The sequence below is a fragment of the Corvus brachyrhynchos genome, unplaced genomic scaffold (assembly GCF_000691975.1).
Source record: "Corvus brachyrhynchos isolate BGI_N302 unplaced genomic scaffold, ASM69197v1 scaffold4, whole genome shotgun sequence".
Taxonomy (NCBI): domain Eukaryota; kingdom Metazoa; phylum Chordata; class Aves; order Passeriformes; family Corvidae; genus Corvus; species Corvus brachyrhynchos.
Window position 1 is genome coordinate 4,715,260 of NW_008237878.1, and position 26,126 is coordinate 4,741,385.

General features: G+C 37.5%; 1 protein-coding gene across 2 annotated transcripts in view; it reads right to left on the reverse strand.

The window, feature by feature from the left end:
- Nucleotides 1-26,126, reverse strand: part of ARHGEF3 (Rho guanine nucleotide exchange factor 3) — a 109,663-nt gene that overhangs the window by 37,202 nt on the left and 46,335 nt on the right. For both annotated transcript variants that reach the window (XM_017732453.1, XM_017732455.1), the window contains one exon: nucleotides 16,406-16,468. In XM_017732453.1, coding sequence (XP_017587942.1) covers nucleotides 16,406-16,468 — 63 coding nt within the window. The remainder of the gene's footprint in view (nucleotides 1-16,405; nucleotides 16,469-26,126) is intronic.

The window sequence follows — 26,126 nt, forward strand, 5'->3', positions numbered from 1 at the left end:
AGCAGGAATATGTCACCAAACACCATGCTGAAAAATGACATCAGAAATACTGTCCAGTGTTTCTCATCCTCTCTCTAACGCTACAGAAGCATATAGTACAAATCCAGTTTTGCCTCTGACCACAAAATACCCATGTACAGTTATCTCTGTAAGCACATTTTGCAGGCAAGTGGCTCAGGAACAGGACATTCTTTGCAAAGAAAAGCTACACAGATTTTGTACGAGTAATCCCCAAATTTTAGGGATCATGGACAACAATATTGAGCAATTGGTGTGCTTACCAACAAATTCAGGCTTGTAATTTGGATTTTTTTCTTTCATGTGGCCACAAGAATCATTAAGGTGATCTCTGAGACAGTGTTGTCTGCCATCCATAATCTCAGGACCACGTTTTCAGACCTTTTTACTAACTAGTAACAGCTGTATTTGTGAGGTGACCAATACTCGCAAAGTGCCTGAACAGTTCACATAACACTAAAAAAAAGAAAAAAATAAAATAATGAAATTGAATACTCGCCCCCAGTATTCACCAGTGAAAAAAAGGGTGAGAATACTAAAGAAATATTTCAAAGACATAACACTTTGACCATAGTTTTTAAGATTCTTATACAATCATTTTGTTAAATATTTTTCCCTATGTGAATGAATTCCAATGCCTGAGACCACAGTTTCTCTCCTACTGTATTCAATTCTTATAGGGTGAGGATTATGCCTTGTTTGTGAAACCGGCTGGAAGTTTCTAATGGTTCTTTTCAGGAAGCATGCATCTGTTTTCCAAACCTGTTCCTTCCTAAACTTGCTTAAGTTGGCCCCAAAAATGTATCAGGAAATAACTGGAGGATGAGGGGGATGGGGAAGAAACTTTAAAGACACCTTGTCTTAATTAAAACTCAAAGTGTTACTTCTTCCTGTTGAACTGAGTCACGCAGGGCTGTAGCTGTCACACCTGACAGGGGGAGGGGAGGTGTCAGCATGGAGAAAAGGTTTGTATTTCAGCTGCCTCCTGTAATTGGCAGCCTGGAATTAATTAATGCAGTGGAACCAGCACACACTTGACTGCAGCACACAATTAAGCACGGCAAGCCGTATTGAAAAATACTGCTGCTTGCTTTAATACTCTTTTATTGGTACAAAACAACGGAGAGGTAAAACAGGAAAGGCAAATGCCAATTAACAAAGACACAAGGGTGCCTCTGGCAGTCACTGGTACCATCTGGGTCTCAGTCTGCTGCTAAGCTATTACCTGAACAAGCAGGTACAGTGAGAAGTTATCTTACCTAATGAACAATAGCCTTTGTCATTTTTAGTCTTTTTTGTCTTAGAATTATTTTAAATATTCTGTCTAGAGCCATATGATTCATGGGGCTGTTACAAGTAGTCTCAGCTGGAACCTCTCAGTACCCTGTATCAGCATTTCAACTACTAATTCAGCTGGAAAGCCTGGGTCAGGAATGTGTCAACTCCATGGATTCATCAACTCATGACAGGAATGTCATTTCTGTAACCTTTCTTCTTGATCAGCTCTTAGTGCTCAGCACAAGCCACCTTCCCATAGATGAGGCCAGATATTTAACTTCCGTGTTTTAAAGAACAGTCTTTGGAGGGGTATAGGCTTAAAAGAAAAAAAAAACATCCCCAGTTATTTTTGGAGCATTTCCTTCCATTTATTTTTGTTGTTAAGTAACAGCAGATCTTACATGAATATTCTTAGTACTGGGTTCTGCTTTAACTGCCCTGACAGAGTATTTGCAAAGCAGCAGCTGATTCCTTCACAAATGATGTACATAAACAAATCAGCACAAATTACTTTTGTAAATTTACAGCTACATTACATGAATACCTACCAGAACCTGAGTGCCAGTGACTGCTGCTCACAGAGGAACTTGCACCCGTTTGCAGCTTCACAGAGCTGCTGTTGATTCAGTTTTGCTATCCATAAGCATCAATTCAAGTAGTTATTAGTAATAATTCTATAAAGGAGAAAGAAGCCATTGAAGCAGTTTTCAGGTGATGCCATTCCAAACTCACAAGTGCAAGCTTGGCTGGCTCAAACTGTTTCCATATCAGGAAATTACAGTAATCCGAGAACAATAAAGGGGTTCCTTGATTAGCTGTTGTAATCCCCAAGGATAAGACCCACTTTTTCCATATAGAAGCTTCCACATGGAAGAGCTATAACATTTTAGCTTTTCTGATGATCCTTTAACAGACAAAAGATGTTAATGTTGCCACTAACAATTTGTTCCTTCTTCCATTTCCTTTTTCTTTACTCAATAGGAAATTTCAACTCATTGTTTTAGAGTTACTTCTAAGAAGTGGAAAGTGATGCAAGGCAAAACAAAATCTGTCATAGCTTCATTACCAGTGTAGCTGTACCTACATATACCATAGCAACTGTTTTATAAAGACTTTATCAACTCTCCCTTTCCCACTTGCATATAGGTTTACCTTTTGGAATGACCTCACATGTCAGGTTACAAGAAAAAAACCTGAATGCTGCTGAACGCACCGATTCTTTTCTTCTTAAACTAAGGGCACTAAAAGGAAACTAGGAGATGAGAGCTCTATCAGTAAATCCATCTGGCAGTTGTATATTTACAACTTTGTGGTCTGTTTAATGTTAAGAATTACTTTATAAGATGTCCTAATCCGTATGTCTCATTTGTAGAGGGTTTTTTAGCCTACTTAAGTGAACACCACAAAGAGGAAATTATTTTTAAAGAGCACTAAGAAGTGACAAATGTGAGAAAATATATCCAGCAAGAGATACATTGTTGCCTAACTAATGGATGAAAAATTATGAATATGTTGACATTATTTATGTTTTCTGCTAATGTAAATAAAAACCACTAAAAGCTGACAATAGTAAGAATCAGAGTATAGCTATACTACTGCTGCTAAAGAAATTACTTTGGAAACAAGGCATCTCATTTAATGGAAGGGAACATTCATTCATATCATGTCATGTCATATCCCCAGACACAGGAAAGAAAAAGTCTCCCCGCCAGGATGCCACAGGGAATATTATTTTTCCTGAGGCAAACTATCTTAACTTCCTGAGGAGTTAGGCAAAAGCTGCCAGTTAGGCATCTAATCCTATCCATGACCCAAGATTCCATTTAGAAAAGTCACTGAATTTAAAAAAACAAGGTAGAGGAATGAGGAATGACAATGGCAACAAATGGGCAACAAATATTAGCCATCTCTGACCAGGTAGTGTATTTTGGAACTTCTGTAAATGACATTTTTAAAGCCTGTGTGCAGATTAGTCAAGTGAGAATCTGATGCAGGTGCTGGCTAGAAAGTATTTTGGCACACAGAGATCAGTACATTTAGCTATGCTCTAAGGGCTCTTATCATTTTGGGGTTTGGGGTTTTTTTTCCTTCTTACTATATGACAGAACACCATTGCATTGACTTCATGCAGTAAACTGATTTTAACAAATTTGTACTGAAATACTTCCTGGCACTGCTTTTACTTTGCTTATTCTACAGCTAGGCCTCCTGCATCAGAAGACTGTCTCAACCACAGCAGGTCCTGAAATTCTGCAACCAGACCAAGCACAATTCTGATTACATCATAAATGAGTACAAGAACAGTAGTTTCCACTTCAGTAACATTTCCACAGTCCTTTAGGTTCAACGAATAAGTTTTCTTAGTACCACTAAGGAAAAGTAAGCTCGTCAGCATTTTATAAGCCACAAAACCAAGCCAGAGAAGAGGTAAGTGTTACATGGAGTTCATGAGAAATATGTTCTGTAACCACAAACAGGCTTTTAACTTCAGGCAGTGTCAAACCCAGCCTCAACGTCACTTCCTTGGCCAATTCCACATAGATATGGGCAGCAAGTTCATTATCATTATCATAACTCTTAAAAAACTTCAGAGTGAGTGAGCAGAAAGGGCATAAAAAGCTGCTTATTCAGACAAGAGGTTCTAGTCTAAAAGCAAAAATGTCTTCAAACATCAAAACACTCACACTGCTTGAATGCAGAGCACATCTCATACAGAGTGCAGGAAGTCACTGTGCTATTCTAAGTGATGGTACAAAAGAAAAAAGCCACCCAAAAATCACAACTAACATGCTGTTAGCAAGAAATACCAGAATATGAAACAAGAAACCTCCCAGAAATAACACAATGCATACAATAAATAACACAATGTAAACAACATATTCCAATACGACAATGCTCTGACAACTCTCAGCTTTATGCCTCAAAGTTGACTCATTTCTCCTAAATAAGAAGCAACTGTGGAGCTTTCAGATGGCACTTTCATAAAAAAGGTAAGAAAAACTTTTTCCAACTATTCTGTACTACCTGTAAATACTTTCGGAACTTGAATTAATGGTTAATTAGTAAACAGTATAACAAACACTTGTGTCGACTCTCAAAGAATGCTTTTGCCCTCATGACAAAACCCAGTTCACACAGTTTGCCACTTCCAAAGTCTCATCCTGTTTACATACCATCACATACACATCACTGACCACCTTTGGATCCAACAACAGATATAAATTAGACAAAAAATATCTGATTTAGAAGCTGAAAGATCTGATACAAAGATACTTATAAACAATAAAACCATATGCCTATTCAAATTGCAACTTGTCTTTGCTAATATTTTCACACAATCTGGGTTCCTCCTCCTTAGATGAAATCAATGCTTTCTGGAAGAAATTCCATTAATTTCACAGGAAGAAGAAATTTACTGCCAGCTTCACACCCTGCAGCTAAGGGCTTGCATTTGTTTTGCTCTTTATTGAAGTCCTGGAAGTGTACAATTAGTTTCATTTACTTTCAAAGGTTTTCACTGACCTTTGCAGAAGAGTAACTGCTATGACAAGAACACAAAACACCTTGACCAAGCTTATCTATTTAAGCCTCAGCTATCCTATGTTTTCATTTGCAGGTCTCATAATTCAAAGCTACAACTAAGTCAGTGAGACCTCTTGAAAGATGAGGGATTCAATAAAAGCCAAATAACACATAGCCAGTTCTTACATTTCATTGAAGAACTCACCTAGAACACAGAAAACCAAAATGACAGAATGAGAACTTTGGCCTTAAGCAGGTGAATTGTAATTCTAGCAGTGCTCTGGACACTCTCTGTAATTACCAGGGCCCCTACACAGCCAACAGCTACACCAACAGGAACACATTCTTATGTTAAGTGATATGAATTATTAAAAGCTTTAATAATTGGTTGTTTATCCCCAACACTGCAAAACTAAACCTTTATAAATTGGAAATTTATTTCAGTAATAAGCAGCTGATATGGAGCCAACTTACCATTCACAACAGCACCATAATGCTTTGTTTTACTTTATCAAGTGGGTAAGTCACTCAGGCTGTACGATGCCTCACCAGGTGAGTGCCCTGCATATATTAAGATCAAGTTTGTTCTGAACACAAGGATGACAAATTGCCATTTCTTTACAAACATAATTCAGTACACTAAGGTGATTTGGAAGGGAAAAATCTCAAATTATAAGTTTTAAGAGGAAGTACACAAAAATTCATAAAGTGTTTTTAATCAACATGCTAATGAAAAGCCAGACTAGTGGACTGTTGCTATCTTCTGAATTACATTTTTAGAAAATCAAATCAAAAGTCAATTACATTGTCACAGTGAGTTAAAATTGAGTAGAACCATTAAGCACACAGCAACAGATATTTAAATGTATTAAGTTACCTACAGTCAAGTTTGGAAATTAAATGCTTCAGCATCTTTGACAATTCTATGCAGATTAATGCATCCATCACTACCTAAGCATCTTTCAAAAAACCTGGCATAAAATTCTAAGTAATGCAAAGGAGCATCTCTGGCAGCTAAACTACCTGCATTCCAGGAAGGAGAGCTTTAAAAAGATTGTGGTTTGGTTTCCAATTCTATCAAATGTTCAGTAAAGAAGCCAGATTACTGAGATAAATCAAGTGAATCCCTCCTCCATGAAGGGATTAAGCTCTTAGAGGCAAACAAAACTCAAAGGGCAACCTCTACCACAAGTACAAAGCACATATATACAGTTTAAATAATGTATTTTATGTACAAAAATGGTAGATGAAATCTGAACATTTCCCAAGACAAAGTCAAATCCTTTCAGTACTGGTTTCTTTGAGAACAGAGGTAAAACAATCAGCTAGATTGTTATAAACATTGCCCTAAGAATTAACAGATCAATTAAAAAACAGACCTTTTAATCCAACTAATGGCTGATTTAGCAGATAACACAGAAGACAGTACAGAGGAAGTAAATGAAAAATCCTCTAATATAGCATCAGATTTACATTTTCTCCTGCAAATGTAGAATTGAATGAATGAACCTTGCAGATTTACAGTAATTTCTTCAATTTTTTTAATTGGAAAAAAAAAAATTCAATTTTAAATTTTTGTAGTCATCTAAATGAACAAGTTGAAATAACTGTAACTATCTCAGAAGTTACCACTAGAGATGTTCTGTCCTCATCCAGGTGGGCTGACTTTACAAAATACTCTTGTTCAGCCTTCTGTATGTTAGTGGGTATATCTTTAACCCCGAGAGTATTACTCTGCAAGTTTTAATTCTCTTTTTTCTGCAGCTTTGTTCATCAGCAGTAGAGGTGACACACTAATATTCTATTGACAAACATATTCGTACACTTGTAAAACATAACATATTATGTTTTTTTGTAAAATACCCTTAGAGCATTTAGAAACACTTGTTAAGCTTCTGTTTGCTGGGGGGGTTCCCCTCCTGGCTGCCTTCCACACCATGGAAAGGGAACAGGGTGCAGGTGCATAAAAGAGGCAGCAGCTGTAAGCAGATACCCCCTCAGCTGTCCTGATTACAGATTTACAGTGATAACAGAATGATAGAAATAATAATAAAAATTTTTCCCTAAGAGATAAGAGGACCTAAAGGCTACCAAATGAATTGAGAAATCGCTGCTATGCAGAGATAATTTCCAAGGATTATTGTGGCATTACCACAACATTCTAAGATTACTCCAGAGAAAAGTATGAAACTTATGACAAATCATGTTACTCTTCTCTGTTATAAGATTGACCCGCTTGTGTCTCCCTACACTGATCTGCACTGGAGTGGCCTTGGCTGACAGCCTGCATTGGGATGCACTCCTTCCCATTGCAGTCACAGCACTGGCAGTGCAGAACACTCCTCCAGGAATTTCTGCATTTTGGTCTCAAAGCAGGTTAGGAAAACAAACACATGTAATTACTTGCATTTTTCAGATAAGGATCTGAGCAAGAGAGAAGTCCAATGATCCACTGAAGGGTACACAGAAAACTTAATGCTGATGATGGAATAAAACCAAGCCAAATAGACCATGTAACCACAAATATCTGAGTGAAACTTCTTATCTCTTTTTTCTAAAAAAACTACTTTCACCAGCTAAAATTAGAAATACCTACCAGAAAATTTTTAACAGTAAGCTTGTCTTTGTTTTTCTTGTTGCTAAGCTCTTGCTGAAGAAGTTATTTGATAATGATTTTCCTGCTAAGATGCAGCCTGTTTTAAAAAAATACAAAGCCTAGTATAAGAGGTTTCTTCAAAAGATAGAGGCAGACATTATCTATTATTTAATGAAAATCAGCTCAATATATAGATAAAATTACTTTAACTTCCCATTAGGTGAAACAAAAATACCTCCTCTGACCTGCTTACAGAACAGGCATCATCTGAAAGAACTGGTTGTCTGTAGGTCCTGGCTTCAGTAAAAATACAGTATAGGATCCCCTGCCCATACCTGTTCAGGGGATTTTAGAGTCTTACACTGATCTGAACGCTCACATGTGGTATAAGACAGTGCCTTAAACTGGTTTGTGACTAGGAAACCTTGTTAACAACAGACAAGAAAGTCTAGGCTGGATTGCCTGCATAAGTAGTAGAGGCTTCTTAAAAAGATCGTGCAAAACTATCTGTAGTGAGTAATTTCATTATCATTTAATTCAGCCACTGAGAGATGGATGGGACAATGCCCTCATAAGGCCTGTCCTAATGCTATGATGTACAGAGGCATCCTGGTGTATTTATGTCCAAACTTCATTTCCTGTGAGGGTTGGTCACTTCTAGAAGCACAGCCAAAATGTAGCTGGCATTGCAGAAATTTATGGACTTTAACTATACAGCCATGCTAATTCAATGAAACCCTGACTTGGCTTCCACTCAAGACTGCAGTAAGCACTGGACTATGTCAAACACTCCCAGTGGATATTATTTGAGGATGAATGGGCCATCCTTTCCCTCCTCAGTAGAATAAATATAGGTAGACTGCTTCAGTCAAAAGTTTAACGTAACTTGAAAAACCGTTCAACTCTTTGGCTCCAGGCCACACACAGCACATTGTTTACATGGTGCCTTCATTTTTCTTATAAATTATGTCTGCACAGTCCATATTATAAATTCAATATAAAACACAGTTACCAATAATGATGTATAAAACTTAATTTTAGAAAATGTATGGCATTATACAATATTTATCACTATAGAACTAATATCGGTTCTTATTTTGACCACTAAATAAACCAAATTACAGTAACTCATTACTTGATTCAATTTCATTATGAAAACCTCCCCTACAAATCTTCATCAAACCAACCACTACATGCACTGCTTAATGGATATCCAACTTCATAGCTGCCAATAACATCTGGCTAATTTCAGTTCACAAATGCTCCCGTTTTGCCATGTGGAAAAAAAAGCAAATGTCAAGCCTGTTTCTGTAACTCAAAAGTAATTTAAACTGAATTCAAACTTCAAATGCCATTTTCTGTTATGGCAGAATATCATAAATTACACTGCTATTACTATCCAAAACAATTCTTTGAAATAGAACACAGACTTACGTACACTACTTTTGACTGAATCAGAAAGATAAAGAGTGCTACATGCAAATACCATAAGAATAACAAAATCTTCATATTTCTGAAGATAAAGTCCTCTTTTTTCTCATCTATTTCTCACTGAGGTAATTTGCTGCTGTTGGGAGCAAAGTCCACAGACTGAGTGGATGTTTTTGAAACATTTTTGATTTGGAGGCAAAAACTTAGCTCATTTTCTTCTCTTTTGTCAGTACAGCCAAGGGAAAAAAAATTGGCATTTCACCAAAACACACCTAGTCTAAGAATTGGTATAACCTGTTTCCAGATCTGCATCAGAAGTCTTTCACAGTTCCCAAGACTTTATTACAATCTAAAATTTGATCAACAACTAAACCCCATGGCAAAAGTATAAGGGATAGTTTTGCAGTGTCTGAAAATCATCAGATTTGGGGTTTTATCACATCTTTCTTGCTCCACAGTTATACAGATTTCAGTTTCAGAATAGTAACACTGAGCATGCCTCATCAGGAAAAAAAAATTTGAAGAAATGTCATTTTCTAGGAACCAACAAGTTCCCCAGCAAAAGTTCCCCAACAAAACCATTTTGTGGCTTTACTTCCCCCTCAGAGACTGCAGAATGTCAAGAATTGCATAAAGAAAGAATCTCAAAGCAAAGGAAAAGGCATATAAAACAAATTGATGATGTTGTATCAAATTGTGCCTTGGACATGGATTTAAATAGGGGCAGACAAATAGATGGGAGCAAGTCACAGTAGGATACTGTTCTAGTTTGAGCTAAACCATAGAAACAAGTTAGTTTCAATGATCATACTTCATTTAAGGTATCTATGGACAATCTTTAATTTCTGGGTGAATACATGCAAGAGAACACTTTCTTACTCAGTTCCCAGCTGCACAAGTACATTTCAAGACAGCTTGGTCTGTGTTTCCAAAGGTTTGGCATATTTGTACAGGCAGCTTCGCACTGAAGATGTCAAAGTTCATCACACATTTGTCGTCTTCACCGAAATAATCCATGAGATTTACTGGAACAATTAGCCAAATTCTAAGAAGTTGTTCACATAAATAAAGAGTAATTGTATAACTACACAGGAACTCTGAGATCATACTAGAAGTGTGGGGGGGGGAATGCAGCCCAACCAGCAATTTACACATTTTCCAATAGAGCACTTGTAGGCCTTATCTAATGAAAAATAGCAAGAGAGTAACAAAACAGAGCCTTAAGATACAGAACATTACTCCAAGTAATGCCAACAGCAGACAGGGTCTAGTCTATGACAATCACATGAGGGATTAATAATGGATTAAGAACAGTCTCTGTATAATGAAGTCTGAATCCAGATGAGCACTGACCACCCTGCTACACAGCAATATTCAAAGGTCATGAATAATTCAGACATACTGTATACATCTTACTGGGCAAGCTGAAGACCTTTTATACTATGAACATGCAACAGACCACAGTTTATAGAAATAAAGGACCCAAATACAATATATATTTTAATTATCTTGACTCTGATAAGCTGATGTAGAAGTAATCCTCTCTAAGCTTATAAAGCTAGCTCGCCATACCTTAGCAATGAAATATAATTGAGTTTATAATTAAGTTTAATTATGTCAAATAATGTTTCAGCTACATTGACTATTAAATACATAATAAATGATCACTTTGCACTAAAAGCAATCAAAATTAATGAACTCTCATCCAGTGTATGTAAATGTAGCTTAAATCTGGGTACCTTTTTGTTTGTATTTTATACAGGGACATATTTTATTAACTTGCAAGTAGACAGATGAGCAGTAAGACATCTCAAGTTCACTCAATAGTAAGTGACTATTTGGCAGAACTTAACTTTCAGTAATGATAACTGTTCTATGAAAGAAAATTAAACAGCTCTTCTGAAATTTCACCTTCTTTATGAAACTGTTTGACATATCTATGTATGTTCCTTCTCCTCAACATAAGAACAGCAGCAACTTCCATTAGCTTACAACAAATTTGCATACAACCAATTGCAGAGGAGAACTGCACACCATTGCCCTGATTCTTCTTCTGGATGGGATTTTGCTTAAGTATAATTTTATTCTGAAAAGTCCAAGTTTTGTATTAGGTTTTACCAGGTTTTTGTTCTGGATACCTCCTGAGTTACTAATGATTTTACAGAGTTCAGACATATGAGGCACATGGTATCATCACCATTACAAAATTTGCAGTTACCCCTTTTACAACAGCCATTAACAATGCATTGCTGTTAAGTACCTTGCTGAGTGCTCTGTGCAATAATCTCCAGATAACAGCATTCACCACCACTTTGCTCAGTGTGATGTATTAACTATATTTAATAGCTCTGGAATACAGCTAAAGAGCCGGCTGCCTGCGCCTGAGTAAGGAGCACAACCCTCCAGTGCTGCACCAGGCTCATGAGAAGGTTGCACTGAATGAAGAACCACGTTTCAAAGCTGGGTTACGAGGAAAGAACAAAAGTCACAGCAGCAACAAAGAGCAAAAGCACAGACAGAAATAATCCAAAAGCTGCTCAGAATTTAACTAAGGAGAGACTGTCTGCAACAGGAGGAACACAGAGCAGAGCTCATGGAGGTGTTTTAAATACAAAAAAGTACTTTGCCCTCTGTGATCTTTCAAGCTCAGTTTCTCTCCCCCAATTCCCCAGCCTTTAAAGGGATACCAATAAAATCTGAAGTTTATGTAAGTCATGTTAATTACAAAATGTCTGTAAATCAATATGCATATGCAGATCGAGAAGCTGTCACCATTTTAAGAGCACAAGCATGAAACACCAGTGGCTGAGTTAACCAGATAGACTGAAGTCCCCTGACTGAGTTAAGCCTCCCAGTGGAGGCCAACATGAACAAAGCCATGTCAGATAATATGCACATTTCCCTTTAAATACCAACTTCCGACCACAGTGGCCTTGTATGTTCATGCACTCAGTCCTCACAGTCTGCTGGCCACATCTGTCACAAGTTATCACAAACTATTTGACATTGAGGGGATTTGCAAATCCACTTCTTTAAGCTGGCAATAAAATGAGCCAAGTCCAACCAGTCAGTTTAATAAGCCAGTTTATCAACTCCTGAAGCATCAACACCAGTCCAGGTCACTAAACAAATACAAAGATCATTCAACATGCTTAGCCCCTGTCCTGAGTCAGCAAAGCTCCAAGCAGTGTTTCCTGTGAAAGGAAATTCTGTCAGTATGATTGATTCCCTTGGAAAAGACAGGTATGTCTGGCAATGGTCTGTCATAGAAAAAACTTTTAAATCTATTTCTGTAAAAGTATTGTAGACACATGATGACGTAATTGGCAGGAGACCCACATGGATGTTGCTTTCCCAGGTATGAAGCAATCCAGTCATTAAATAGTTAACATCCTCTTTCTTTGCCATCCCCCACCCTCTCCTGGACAAAGGTGGCCAACAGATACATTTACACAAACTGGAAAAGTTAGACAGTAAAGATCTTTCCACTGCCAAGCACAAAAAGGAGGTACATCCTTGAGGTGATGCTTGTGAAGCCAGCGCCGAGTGCGTGCACCATGAGCTTTTTACATCAGCAGCTCAGGGAGCTGGAGAACTGACCAGAGCAGGAGTCCTTCACCTGGTCATGCAAACCAGACAGTGTGCTGCAGAGGAGAGCCTAACATACTTATTTATTAAATATTTACAATATTTAATAAAAAATAACCAATTTTATTACACAGCCTGAGAGATTTATTATCTGTAAAAATGTAATGATCTACCATTATCTCAGTTAAAATCTAAATTCATAATAGGGAACACACACATTCAAATTTTCATATTCTTAGCCCTGGAAAAAAAATGCATTCATTGAAGATATACATACAAACAATTTGGCACATCTTTTCAAGAGCATAAGAGAATTGCTAGACAAAGGAACCTGAACATTTAATTGTTTACATCATGCTATAATCCAAAGACTCCAATTAAGTGTACAGCCCTCATTAAATAATTTCAAAACTGTCATTGCTCGGAAGAAAAGAAGGTATTGCGTTGGGCTAACTAAAGTCTCCTCAGAATGGCCATGACAGGCTAAGGATGGATCTCAGGCCAGCACCATTTCTCTAGCAATAGTTAAAAAAAAGCTGTCCAGGCAAGTGTATGAAAGCAGAGTAAACACCTAGTGACAGACACGTAGCTTGCTCTCCCAGACTCAGAAATATGCAACTTCAAGGGCTTCCTCAGATGGATGGCTTCACTCAGTCTAATAGCTCTTGACGGATTTTTCTTCCATTAATTTACCCTGTTTTTTGAACTCCTGCAAAACCTCTGGTATCCACAATACCCTGTGCCAGAATTGTGCCACTGGGTGGTAGGTGAAATGGCATCCCTTTTGCTTTGGTAGGAACCTGCAAACAGCTTTATTTTGTGCCCTTAATCCAAGAAAAAGAATGACCTTACACGGACCACTTCTCATGAACTAATCACGCGCCATTTTGTTCCCAGGATATTTGATTCCAGTTTATGTAAGTTTCAGTATATTTGACTGTTTTTTAAACAGAAACTGTTGCAAACTTTTGATTATTCTAGATACTTCTCCTCACTCCTCTCTTCAGCCCCCTCTCCATTTTTGGGAATAAGTTACTTTGTATGTGAGGAGTGGAGAACAACACAGAAAGGAAAAATGACCTTGCATAACACCACCACAGCTGGTTTCTGTGAGGTATGAACTGATTATTTTTGACACTTTCCTTCTTTTTGAAATTTGCCATCACAAACATGAGAACAAAAGACAGCCAACTCTGCCTTGTAACAAAAATCTTGAATTACCTATAATGTCAGCTATGGCTCTCTAAAATCAAAACCAAGACACAAAAAGAAACATTTCTCCTCAATGTAAACAGCATTTAAACACATGCAGAGAACAAAATGCCTCTACAGGTAAGTATTCAGCCACGGACTGCTGGGTTCCAACCGCCCCTTTTGTGCTACAGCATTCCACAATGCAACTAGAAGACCCTCCAATATTTTCTAATCACATGAGACACTTGGTATTCAGTCTAGATACATCCTCAGCACTGTCTTTACTATTAATCATAAGCAAAATATGAAGTGAAAGGAAAAACAGAGGTTTATTTGCCATGTCCAGGAGGCTTACAAAGGTGATAGTCCTCCTTTACTGGGGGGATGATAATCTAATGGGCAGGAACACAAGTTGTGAGAAAATGTGAACTCTTCCTGCCCAACTTATTTTAATGTCAACAGCACCGAGATTTGATGGGCACACTTGAACCATCACCTGAAGCTAAAAAACCTGAGGGTGTTGTTCTGAAGTCACATGCCAGGCTCATTTTCTTTACCAAAGGCACCTTCCCTCTCCAAGTCAGTCACTATGACACTTTAAGTCTTCTGTCACAGCCAGAGGCAAACTGGCCTTAATAGCAACTCCTGCCAGTGGTGAGGGCACAGTATGTATCACGTGCTGAACAGGAAACTGTAGTATTGCAATGTAGAAGAGTTCAGGGCAAAGTAAGTTTCAGAGACACAAGAGACAATATAGTCTGTACAGCATAAACTAATCAGCACTTTCTGGTAACAGAAAAAAGGGCTTGAAGTTACCTCAAGAAAAAAAAAAAATCAACTAGTGTTGATTTTTAAATTGTACATTTAAATAATCTGATCCTTCTTCAAGATACAATGCATACCCTTTATATCCTCATGGGATATTCCCCACCCTGTTGACCTGAGTGATTCTGAAGCACTGTAAGGAAAGATTCAAACTTCTTCACCCATTCACATCTTACCCCTATTTTGTAATACAGACTCCAGCATGCATTTAAATTGAAACTGTGGAGTTCTGCATTGATGACAGTGGGAATAGTTTTCTTAACAGCCCTTCACACATTTTATTGACAAGATCCCTCTAAAGTAGGAATTTACAAATCTTTTAATGAAAATCCGAACTCAATAGTTTTATTAGTCATGGTCTTATAGATCAGCAACAACATCTAGTAAATTACTTTATCTCTTCTCCGACTCATGTTTGTCTTGCCAATAATAATGGTTACACAGAAAAGCAGTACCAAGGAAATAATATTTTATAAATTTTAAGTGGTATTGAATAACTGCAAATAAAGGACATTGTTATTATTACTGCCGTATCTATTGCTCATCAGTAAACCACAAACCTCATTTTGCTCAGTGCTTTCTGTCTGTATTTCCGTGGGGCAAACTCAGAGCTAAGATCACATTAGATCACCCTCCTCCAGGAGTTCTTCTATTTGCAGAAACTGTTCCCTTCAAGAAGTATTTAAATCTTTAGCTATTAGCCAAAAGAGAAGCTATATTCATCCAAGTATTTCTACAGCACTATAACAGATTCTACACAAGAGAATTTTACCTAATTGTCTTAATCATAGAAAAATAAAATACACACTCTTTGCAGCAACATAAAATAGTTAAACCCAGCATTTTCCATCCCGGATCAGAGTTAAGCATCAAAAAAACTATCAGTTTGTCCAAAAATAATAATAAATAGTCAACAATTTCCAATTTTCCCTGAAGAACAACAATTCCTTTAAAGGAATAACAATTCCTTTGAAGTTGGGCCCAATGGAAGGTCTGATGGGATTAACTAACATTAAAGTATTAGCTCACAGACAAGGTCAGGCTACTGTGGGTTTATGATTTCCCAAATAGTGCTGGATTCTACCCAGCTCACTTGAAGTGCCTGCAAGAGCTTGCATTTGTCTGCAGCCATCCAGGCAGGTGAGCCCTTAAATGTAATTAATTCCTCAAAGAACAGGTATACTTCAAACCAAAATTAACATCTGATCATTAAAGAAACCACAGCACTAGGTTTTACACCTGCTAAAAAAGAAAACTGTTAAGTAGTGTTTATTCTCTATTTTTTCCATTACTTTGTCTGTCTACACTATGTGAGAGGTCTACAGAAAAGAAAAGCTGGTTCAGCCGTTGACTGTAAATAGAACACTGCAAATATTGATGAAAACACTGAACAGAAGGAATGGCAAATTTTCCCACCTCTATTTTAGTTCCATGGATTTGAAATGATAACATCAAGTGCACCTTTATGTCACAAGTTTACAGGAAAAACAACACACATTGCAGTTTGCTGCGTAATTACCCTCATTAATAGTTTGGTTCAACATCCACCCTAATCAACAGAAGGAGTTTGGTTCTTATTGCCTGCATTAACCACCACTGACAACTGAAATGCAATTTCTCATACACCCATGCAATGGTATGAAAGGTCTGCATTTAAATCCTGCATTCACAAAGCCTGTTTATCATGATAATTATTTACTAATAAGAGATTCAATGCTTTACAATAAACTATCATTATGATATCTTTTTTCTTTTAAAGGTTTTAATATAGAAAATGAGAGCAGTAATATAACAAACTTTTTTTTTTTCATAACAAGCAGAACAAGTTTTTCATGCTATGAAAACAATACATCTGAGAAGATGGAACAGGCTTATTTCAGAATATTCCTAACAGCCATATTTTAGTTTTAGGGGGTAGAGAGGCAGGGCAAAAAAGAAAATTAAATTACTCACACTTGTATCCAGGCTGCAGATACTGATTGTATCTTCATCTTGAGTACTCTGTTTCCGTTTTTTCTATAAAGCAAAATGAAAAGAGAGCTCAGTTTTGACGAACAGTACCAACTACCATTAGCTTGATCCTGAAAGAAGTACGCATAATGATATCATACACATAAATATATGTGTATATATGGTTAATTATCTCTCATCATCATTATAATCACCATGTATGTGAATATAAACTCTCTTTTCACAAGTTGAAAAGCTACTTATTAGCACATAGTGAATTAAATGCTGTTCCTTTTTCTGCTTCAATTAAGAAACTTAGTTCTAGCTAAAAGCATAAGTAATTATTCCATGTTGGAAATTTTACTTTGGCACTTGATACGAACTTTTGTAACAAATGAGACTGTCAGGAAAAGAAATTCATGTTTTTTGCTGAAAGCCTATACTTCAGATTTTTCAAGGCCTACCTTCAGCAATCAAGTCCTATCACTAGACAGTCAATATAGTGAGGATAAAAGGTGACATGTACTGCAGGAGTTACATTAACTTATGTTAGGGTTTCACTTTCCATGTCAGTGATTGCATTCTGCTCTATATTCAGGTTTTGGGTTTGCAAATGGCAAAAAGCCCTCCCTCATGTAATTTCACAGGTTCACCACAAGATTAAATCTTCATGCACTTCAAATAAGTATGAAATGTCATTTAACAGAGCTTTGCATTTTCTACCAGGCCAGAAAGATTCAGGAAATAAGAGAAGTCACAGAAGATATGATTCTTATTTATCCAGCTGTGTTGTCTTCCACTGTCAACCAGAGAAGCAGTCACACATTATTGTAGCTGGGATTCATTTTCCAGTCTAGAGAAGTCAAAGATGAGCAATTAAGAATGCAAAAAACCCCAGACAGATGACATGCAGAGTTCATAGCTGATGGGATTCCCAAAGCTCAGCTAAAAGGCAGAGACTGTGCACAATGCAGGTATTTTTCATTTAAAAAAAATCTAAAAACAAAATCCCTTCCCCCTGGAGGTTTTATTTCATCAAGCCAGTGAAACAACTTTGAATCCGCTAGGTCAAGCATATGGTTTCTGAGAACTGTTTCTTTGATGAAAAAAGATAAGGAATATTTATCATAAAATCCAGATGTTTTGATTTCATACTGTTTTAAAACTAAACTCTAGGTGTTGAAATCTTTTATATTTACTCATTTGTTTTCAGCAGATCTTTGACTCATTCAAATAAAATTTTTCTTATTTACTTTGAATCCGCTAGGTCAAGCATATGGTTTCTGAGAACTGTTTCTTTGATGAAAAAAGATAAGGAATATTTATCATAAAATCCAGATGTTTTGATTTCATACTGTTTTAAAACTAAACTCTAGGTGTTGAAATCTTTTATATTTACTCATTTGTTTTCAGCAGATCTTTGACTCATTCAAATAAAATTTTTCTTATTTTCAGAAAATAACTTCTGATACTTTTTTAACAATAATTTCAAAGTCAGGAACAGCTGTGTTTTAACATCTTTATTATCCAGAAACTGGACCATGAGTTCTGTCACCACATTACACAGTGAGAAGTGTCTTATGAAAAGCAATTCTTCACCCTTAGGCTAAGCACAATCAAATCCCCTTTACTGTTACAGTATGGATTTTTAGCAACAAGTTTAAGGACTGACTAGAACACAGAAATTTCTGAACCAGACCACACTGAGCTATGAACAGAAATATCTGAAATAATACTGACTATGTTTGCTTATCCTGTATCAGTCTTTTGTAAGGTTTGTTTTTTCCCCACAGGATAAACTAATCTGAATTACTATTCTAGGGTTAGCAAATGTGAAGTCGTTGTGAAAAACACAAAACAGGGATGAAATCTGTCAGGTCAGTACTTTGGCCAGAGGGTAACATCTCCAAAGATTCTAGTGAACATGTTGCAGACTGTTCTTCAAATCTAATTAGAATTCTGGGGACCCAAATGCATGCATCCTTTAGCTGTACTCAAAAAATCATATATTGATTCCACTTAAGTCTAGGCCAAGTCTTTACTTCACAAAAAGAAATTATAAAACTGAAAAGTACCAGCCCTCCTACACAGTGGACACAGGTTAACTAAAAATGAAGGGTGTTTGCATTTGGAATACAGCTTTCTACAAGAGAAGGAAAAATTAAAATGGTGCATGGATCTGGTGTACCTGAGTCTATACTAACTGATGCTTCTGGTGCGTGGATGGACAGGATGCAACTACATCCAGAGCTTGGGATGGTGTTGCTTTAAGTCTGACATCTTAGACTCGATTTCACTGGTAATGGAGTGTGACAAATGACCACACACACAACAAATAAGCAGTTCCTTTGTTAAACAACCAATTACAAGATTCTTACTGCAGTCACACGGCTACAGATCAACACAGAAGGTGGCACTTCCAACACAGCCCAACTCTAATGAAAGTGGATTGAGACTATAAATGACATAACACGAAGTACAAGTGTACTAGGCAAGGCTACAGGATGAAAGTGAATTGAATGAGGCAGGACATCCATTTCTGCAGGGGGAAAGTTACACAACAACTACTTGTGGGCTTCTAACTGCTACATTCAAAGTCGGGAACTGGGTCCAAAACACAGAGGTGTTGTGGCCAAAGCAGTGGCCATGAGGACAAGCATCCACAGCAAGGCTCTTCAGGTAAAGCACAGCACAAAATTGAGTTAGCAGGAATTAAAATGCTCACATCTTGTTTAGAGGCAACCTCTTTGGTTATGTAACTAAACATCGATACACTCCCAAGGAACAAATCAACTGTTCCATCAGAACATCAACTGTGATGTACCAACCAAAAGCAATGAAAAGACAGCTAAAGTGTAGGAAAAGCAATTACATAGTGAGTAAATCTGGGACAGCCTCCACAAAACAGATCTCTTGCTCTACCTCATACTTCATTGTGCTAATCAAAGGATCATTCCTCACTTTAGTTTTGATCTTCTACTTACTGAAAAGTAATACACACTCACAAAAAAATCTACATGTTATCAGGAAGCTTGCAATTATTATACTCCTTATGTTCTCTGTTAGTGGTTATGCAACACCAGTCATTTCATATAGAAATTGTTAAATATTAACCACTGCAGGCAAGAATCATGTTTTAATATTTCTGAGAGTTTCAAGGGCTATTACCATTGTATAAGGGGGAGGCAGAACTCCATGAAAAAAAAGAAAAAAAATCCAATAATTGAGCTACCAGACCACAGATAAATTTCTTTGCCCATAAGAAGTGGATTAGAATCTAAGACTGCAGTGGATATTGTGCAGGAAGCATAAGGTGCTCATTAAATTAATCCCTGCTCATTGTGAAGATCTTTTTCCCAAAGGAGTTCCAAGTCCTGTCTCAGCTACCACAGCACAATGCAGCTGACCCCTGAATCTGCCACGTCCCACAAAATCACCCCTTAATTGTTGCTCTCCATTTTATGTTTTAACTCATGCGGCACATGAAGCAATACAAACCTCTCAACAAAGGAGCCCAGAAGCTCTGTCGGGTGTAGCAGCCTCCAGCCAAGCCCAGGGCACGGCTGGGTGAGGAAGCACTGCAGTGTCCCACAGCAAGGCAGGCTCTGCCTCACTCCAGCCCCGCTCCCTCACCGTCCCCAGCACACTTTGACATGAGGATGTCCCACTGCAGCACTGAGTGAACACAGACACAGTGGTAACTCCACACTGGGCTATGAGCAATGGACAAATGCCATCTCACCACAGAGCATCTCTTTATTAAAATTTGTACGTACATGAACCAAACTAAATTGGAAAATGTTATGATGCTGTTTGCCTTGCTGGGAAAACAGCAAAGCTTGGAACACGTCAGTAACTCTTTTTTTTTTTGCACAGTATTTGGAGGCCTTAAAAAATGGGTACACATCTGCATGAAAATAGTAGCAAGTACACCTTCTGATAAGGAAAGTGCCTGTGTTTTCTGACTGACCACACAGGTTCATTACCTGCATCTGAACATGTACCTCTAGGCTGAAAAAGCTTTTTGTATCACAGTTTTGAATCCTAACGTTTGTGGATCCTTTTGTTGCCCAAAAGGCTGTGGCTACATCCACAGTTACAGAGACAGGACACTTCCTGGCCTTAACATACCAGGAAAGAGTTGGTTTCCATAATTATCTCACAGGAGATGAGGAGATAAGATATCCAATTATATATTAAAGTAATGATTTAATTAAAGGAATTAGAGTAATAAGACATTGTTATAGGAAGGCTGGATTAACATAGTCTCCATCACAGTGTTTTAATTATCAATACCACAGATTTATACTTTACCACCTGGGAGATGAAATGCAAAGATGCACAAAAATAGCTTGACAAAACCCATCCTGTGATGGCAAAGGAAATGCTTTTCAGAAGAATTGCTGACTTTTGTTAAATCATCTGTCCATTCTAAATGCTTAGAAATGTGTCTGCACACAGATTGGTATCAAAATAAAAAACATTTCAAGACAATATATTTGCATAGGCACACCATACCCTTCAGACCTTCTTAGTCACAGACTCATTTCAAAACCAAACACTAAACAATTTAAGGCCTTTTTTTCATACAAAAATCCCTTCATTGTAATGAAATACTTTTCCCATGCCCCCAAAACAAGAAGTCCAAAACAAAGAAGAATTAGAAACCATTTAATTAGTCTGTATTTAGTGTTTTCATATGAAAATTATATTTTTTAAAACAGTCTTTCCAGAATATACATCTGAAGACACTTCTATTTAACTTTGTAAATAATGGAGACATAATATATGATTTAAATAAATGTAATTAGGTAGAAGTGCATATATATACACATACACACCACACATATAAAAAGATATACAAATACATATAACAAGCGGATATATACACACATTTGTAATTTGAAATAATTCAGAAAAGGGAAAACCATTTAGCTAACAAAGTTTTGTATCGTTTTTAGTGTTGAGAAAAAGGCAGGAAGGGATTCACTGTTCTGGGCTTTATGCTCCTCTCCAGTTTATGGTACACTTCTATCAGGGACAATATCTGTATCAGACTGAGTTAAAAAACAAAACTAACAAAAGAAAATCAATTTGAAGAGATCAAATAGAGCAAAAATAAAATCAAAAGGGATTAATGTGGAAGGAGGGGAGAAAACTGATCAAGTACTCAATAAAAAGTCAAACATCACAGGCCAGGTTTAAGCCACACTCCAAAGGGTGGATTATGTCTGCATGAAAAGCAGCATTATTACATGATTTTTTTTTTCTTTTAATTTGAAAAAGCAATCAGTATCTCCTGAGCCAGCTGAGAACACCTCTACAAGGAATCTTCCCACCCAAAGCATTATGCCTTAGGAATCACAGCCAGTGTTGAGGCAGCTCGGAATAAGGCAGGAGCATAACATCACTTCTTTATAGAAAGACATCAAATCACAGCAGTAATCCAGATTTCCATGTGAATTTCTAGTCACACTGTTTTTATATAACTTTTTTTTTTTAAATCCAGTTAGCTTATAAATTCTCTTGATGTGTAAATACTTTTTAGCAGCAACATCCACACATATATACTGAAATACAGATGTGTACTTCCTAAACACCCTTCTAATTCTTAAGTCTCTAACATGTACAGAAACTGGTAAGTTCAAAAGAATATTCAGACACTACAATTCTCATTCTTTTTTCTTTGTAGTTTGTCAGTGTGTCCACACCCATCCAACCAACACGTTGATCTCTCTTCAAAAAGCCCTGAAAAGCACCACTTGCCAAGACCATATTTATTCCTTTAATGACTCTAAAAATTCCATCTGCTGTTGCTCCTGTGTTATAAGATCTGTTTCAAGTTCCCATTTCAAATCACATTCAAATGATCTCAAAGTTATCAAGCTCCCAGTTAGTTATACCACACAGTATAGAGGACTCGGAACAGTCCAGCAATGAGGCACAAACAGTACAAAACAGATGTTAAAAGGAATGCAAAAAGAGAGGTATGATGAAAGAAAAATCTACTAACTGGACTGGAAAGAAAGTAGACAATGTTTCAATTCTCCTGTCTAATTTAAAATGTTTCCAAAAGTTTAACAGTTGAAACAGCCGGCAAACAGAAAAGTTAAAACATTTCAGTTTAGTCTTCCTAATACAAGAGGAAGAAATTCTGACTAAAAGCTTCAGCATTTTTCTTAGAATTTTCATTACTCAGTTAATGAAATATGCCTTGGATCCAGCTTAATCACTGGGCAAGAGATTAATAATCTTCTGTAAAGGTTAGTTGAATAATCACTAATTTAACATTTCCTGCCACAGGTGGTGGGCTCTAACCCCACCAAGCAGAGTTCAGAAGTGGACTAGAAGAGGCAGCAGTGATGTTGCATTACCCGGCTTCAAGCCAGAATGATACTGATACTGAGAAAAAGAGTAAGCCTCACACAGAATTACACACTTTCCATCATATCACACTCCTGCTGCACTGGCATTCAAGCATCTAAAATGAAATAAAGGGAGAGATGACAAAAAAAAGGCCAAACAAAATCAAAGAACTCGAGCCTGGCTGATACAATGCACAGTTCTAGATAGTCTGTATAGCAGGAGAATGTGACATATTAATCACACAAACAGCTCTCTCTGCAATCCCCAGCAAGAAATATCTACACTTCCTGTTGAATATGGGGCTTGATTCCGAGATAACCAATTGCAATTTCACAAGAAAGTGACATTTAATTCCCTAGAGTTTAAGCACTTTCAGAAAGAGGTGGCTCTTCCACCACATTTAGAGGTCAGCCCTCTTTTCACTTTACCACAGCCTGTCACTCACGTTCATGCCAATACCAGTGAGCCTCCCTGTTCATCTCCCACTTCCGTGGCTGTACCACTGACAAGAGTTGGTGGGATGTGGAGACAAAAACATCTTAAAGAAAGTTTCCTCAGAGCATGATGCTTTTTTTAGCTGAATGATGCATTGTACATGCTTTTGGAGACCATATTCTCAGAATAGTGAATTCTAGCACAAAATTTTTTTGAAATTCCAGAACCTGCTACACAGTTCTTTATGTTATATTAGCAAAAGGAACTTGAAACCAAAAATTCTTTAGTGTTATAACAAAACTGGTTTCCGTGTACATTTCCACTGCCCTCTGCTGTTTGGAATACCAGAGACATTCCAGGTTTCATCTTCTCAAGAGTGACACAAAATCCTAAACATTATTGCTTTTAAGGGAGAAATGGCCAGAGATGACCCCAGTGCACAGCCTGCACTGAGCCTGGGACACAGCGAGGACAGTCCAGCTTCCCACCCTGCACACATTCAGCTGGCAGGAGCCCTGGATACTGGTGTTAGGAACAGAACTTGCTTGTTCCTGGTATTCCAAAGAAAACAAACAAATGAAAAAACAGACTCTGCTCTGTTACAGCACAGTGAAAACTGCTATGGAGGTGAGGTCATCTCTGCCACTGATGGCTTTCACACTTTTTAAGCACTTCCAGGAGTCATCACATCTCTGCTGGCCAAAATGGCAGCTCCTTGCCAGCCTCCCCTGGCCACAGGCAGCAGTCTCTGCTTCTGCACTGCTTGTTGTGATGGAGATTTTCCGGTCAATGTAATGCAAAAGGAACACTGTAGTGAACAATGAAATGAAAGTAATATTCAATGTGTTTAACATTAACAACAGGAAATGGGTGTGCATGTACGGGATGCTGTAAGGACAAGGATTAGCACAGCTTTGTTTCAGCAATGGTATTTACTCTGTCTTTATTTAACCTTCTTCCTTCCCCTTTTCGGAAGACGGGGAAGAGGACCAGTAACTGGAATCTAGAAAAGATAATACACTGAAACTTTTGCAAACTTTACTGTAAAGTCCAAACCAAATTTGCTAAATAAATTACATTTATTTCTTTAACATAAGAGTTTTCTGTTGCATGAGAATTCTCAGCCAGAATTTGAACAATCCTACATAAATTATGCTTTTAATTAACACAATCAATATCTAATGATTCTAAACTCACTTAGTATATAAATAAAAAATAAGATGCAATTTAAATGAGTCCATACACTATTTGGATTCATTTTCTGTTCTTCTCTCAAATACTTTTCAGCTGGGACCTGTCAGTTCCAGTTCTTTATGTCTCCAAGTAATATAATCAGTCAGCATGCAAACAGTCCCTGGATTCCTTAGTCTTTGGCAAGCTGAGGTGATGAAGTTGCAGCTCCTGGCCTTGTATGTTTGTGCTGAGGGAATTTAGCATAGGATTGGTTGTAAAAGCGAGAATAATCAAAGTTGGGGTGTTTTAATGCTCTAAGTCTATTCTTAAAGGTTTTGTGCACTTGCAGGGCACACAGGCCCTTGAACACAGAGTCACTGAATCCCTTAGGTTGGAAAATCCCTCTAAGATCACCAAGTCCAACCATTAACCCAGCACTGCCGAGCTACCACTAAATCCATGTTCCTCAGTGCCCCAACTACGTGGCTTTTAAGCACTTCCAGGAATGGTGATTCCACCACTGACCTAGACCACCCGTTCCAGTGTTTGACAATGCTTTTGGTGAAGAAATTTTCCTTAATATCCAATCTAAACCTTCCCCGGTACAACTTGAAGATGTTTCTTCTTTTCCTGTCACTTGTTACCTGGGAGAAGAGACTGAGCCCCACCTGGCTACATCTTCCTGTCAGGTGTTGTAGAGCCTTAAGGTTTCCAGATCCCTGATTTGCCTCGCACTACAGGCCCCCACCTTGATCACATATTTCGAAGAACTTCAAAGTACAGTTTTAGTCAACATATACACAAATATTTTGAAATAACTTGGCTTTCTAACTGAGAGGACGCTCTCTAGTTTTCCAAGAAAGGATGCTCTAAACTGGGGCTGGAGCTGCAAAATTTGAGATCACATTTGCTCACTGGTGTCCCTAATGGGCTACTCTTATTCACATACTGACAGCCCAAAATCAAAACTCAACACAAATCATTAAGAACAACCAAGTACACTAAACGCTAACCACTGCAACATGTAAGACAGGTTGGAAAGTTTTTATACAGCAGTTTGAAATGAAAGATTCTAATTCTATACTTTGTTCTACTCTTAATGAACACAAAAATCAGGAAGCATTTATCCCCAAAATATCTAACCTGAATCTCCCTTGCTATGAAAAAAGCCCATTTATTCCTGTGCTACACTTGGCAAATACAGAGAACAAGTGCCCACCTTGCAACTGTTCACACACACTCAGAGATAAACCTATACTCACATCTGATACCAAGTTTTGTTTTTCTATACACAAGATGCACAAAATCTTTTAAACCTCCCTCAAAGGCTGTATTCTCTACAGTTATTATCTATCTTGCTACTTTTCTATCCACATCTTTCCAAAGGCCAGTGTCTGTAACAGCACCCAGTTTTCCAAGTGATACCACATCCACATGCTGCTGAGCAGAATCATTCTGCAGTGTAAACACACTGTAAATAGGATGTGTTACAGCTTTCACTTTGACAATGGAGACAATAATGCATATTGCTACAAATATTCCCCTTTAAACCCTAGCATCAGCCAAAATTCACATTTTCAGCCTAGGAGATTGAGGCAGAGATGTTTACATGGGTATGACAGAAAAGCAGAAGCAAAGACCTAAACCCGTCATCCTGCAGCAACCAACGACCAATGCAGAGAGAAAAATAAACCGTCCTCCATCCCACTGGGAATAGCAGAGTATATTACCTCAACCTTTAGTAAATTTC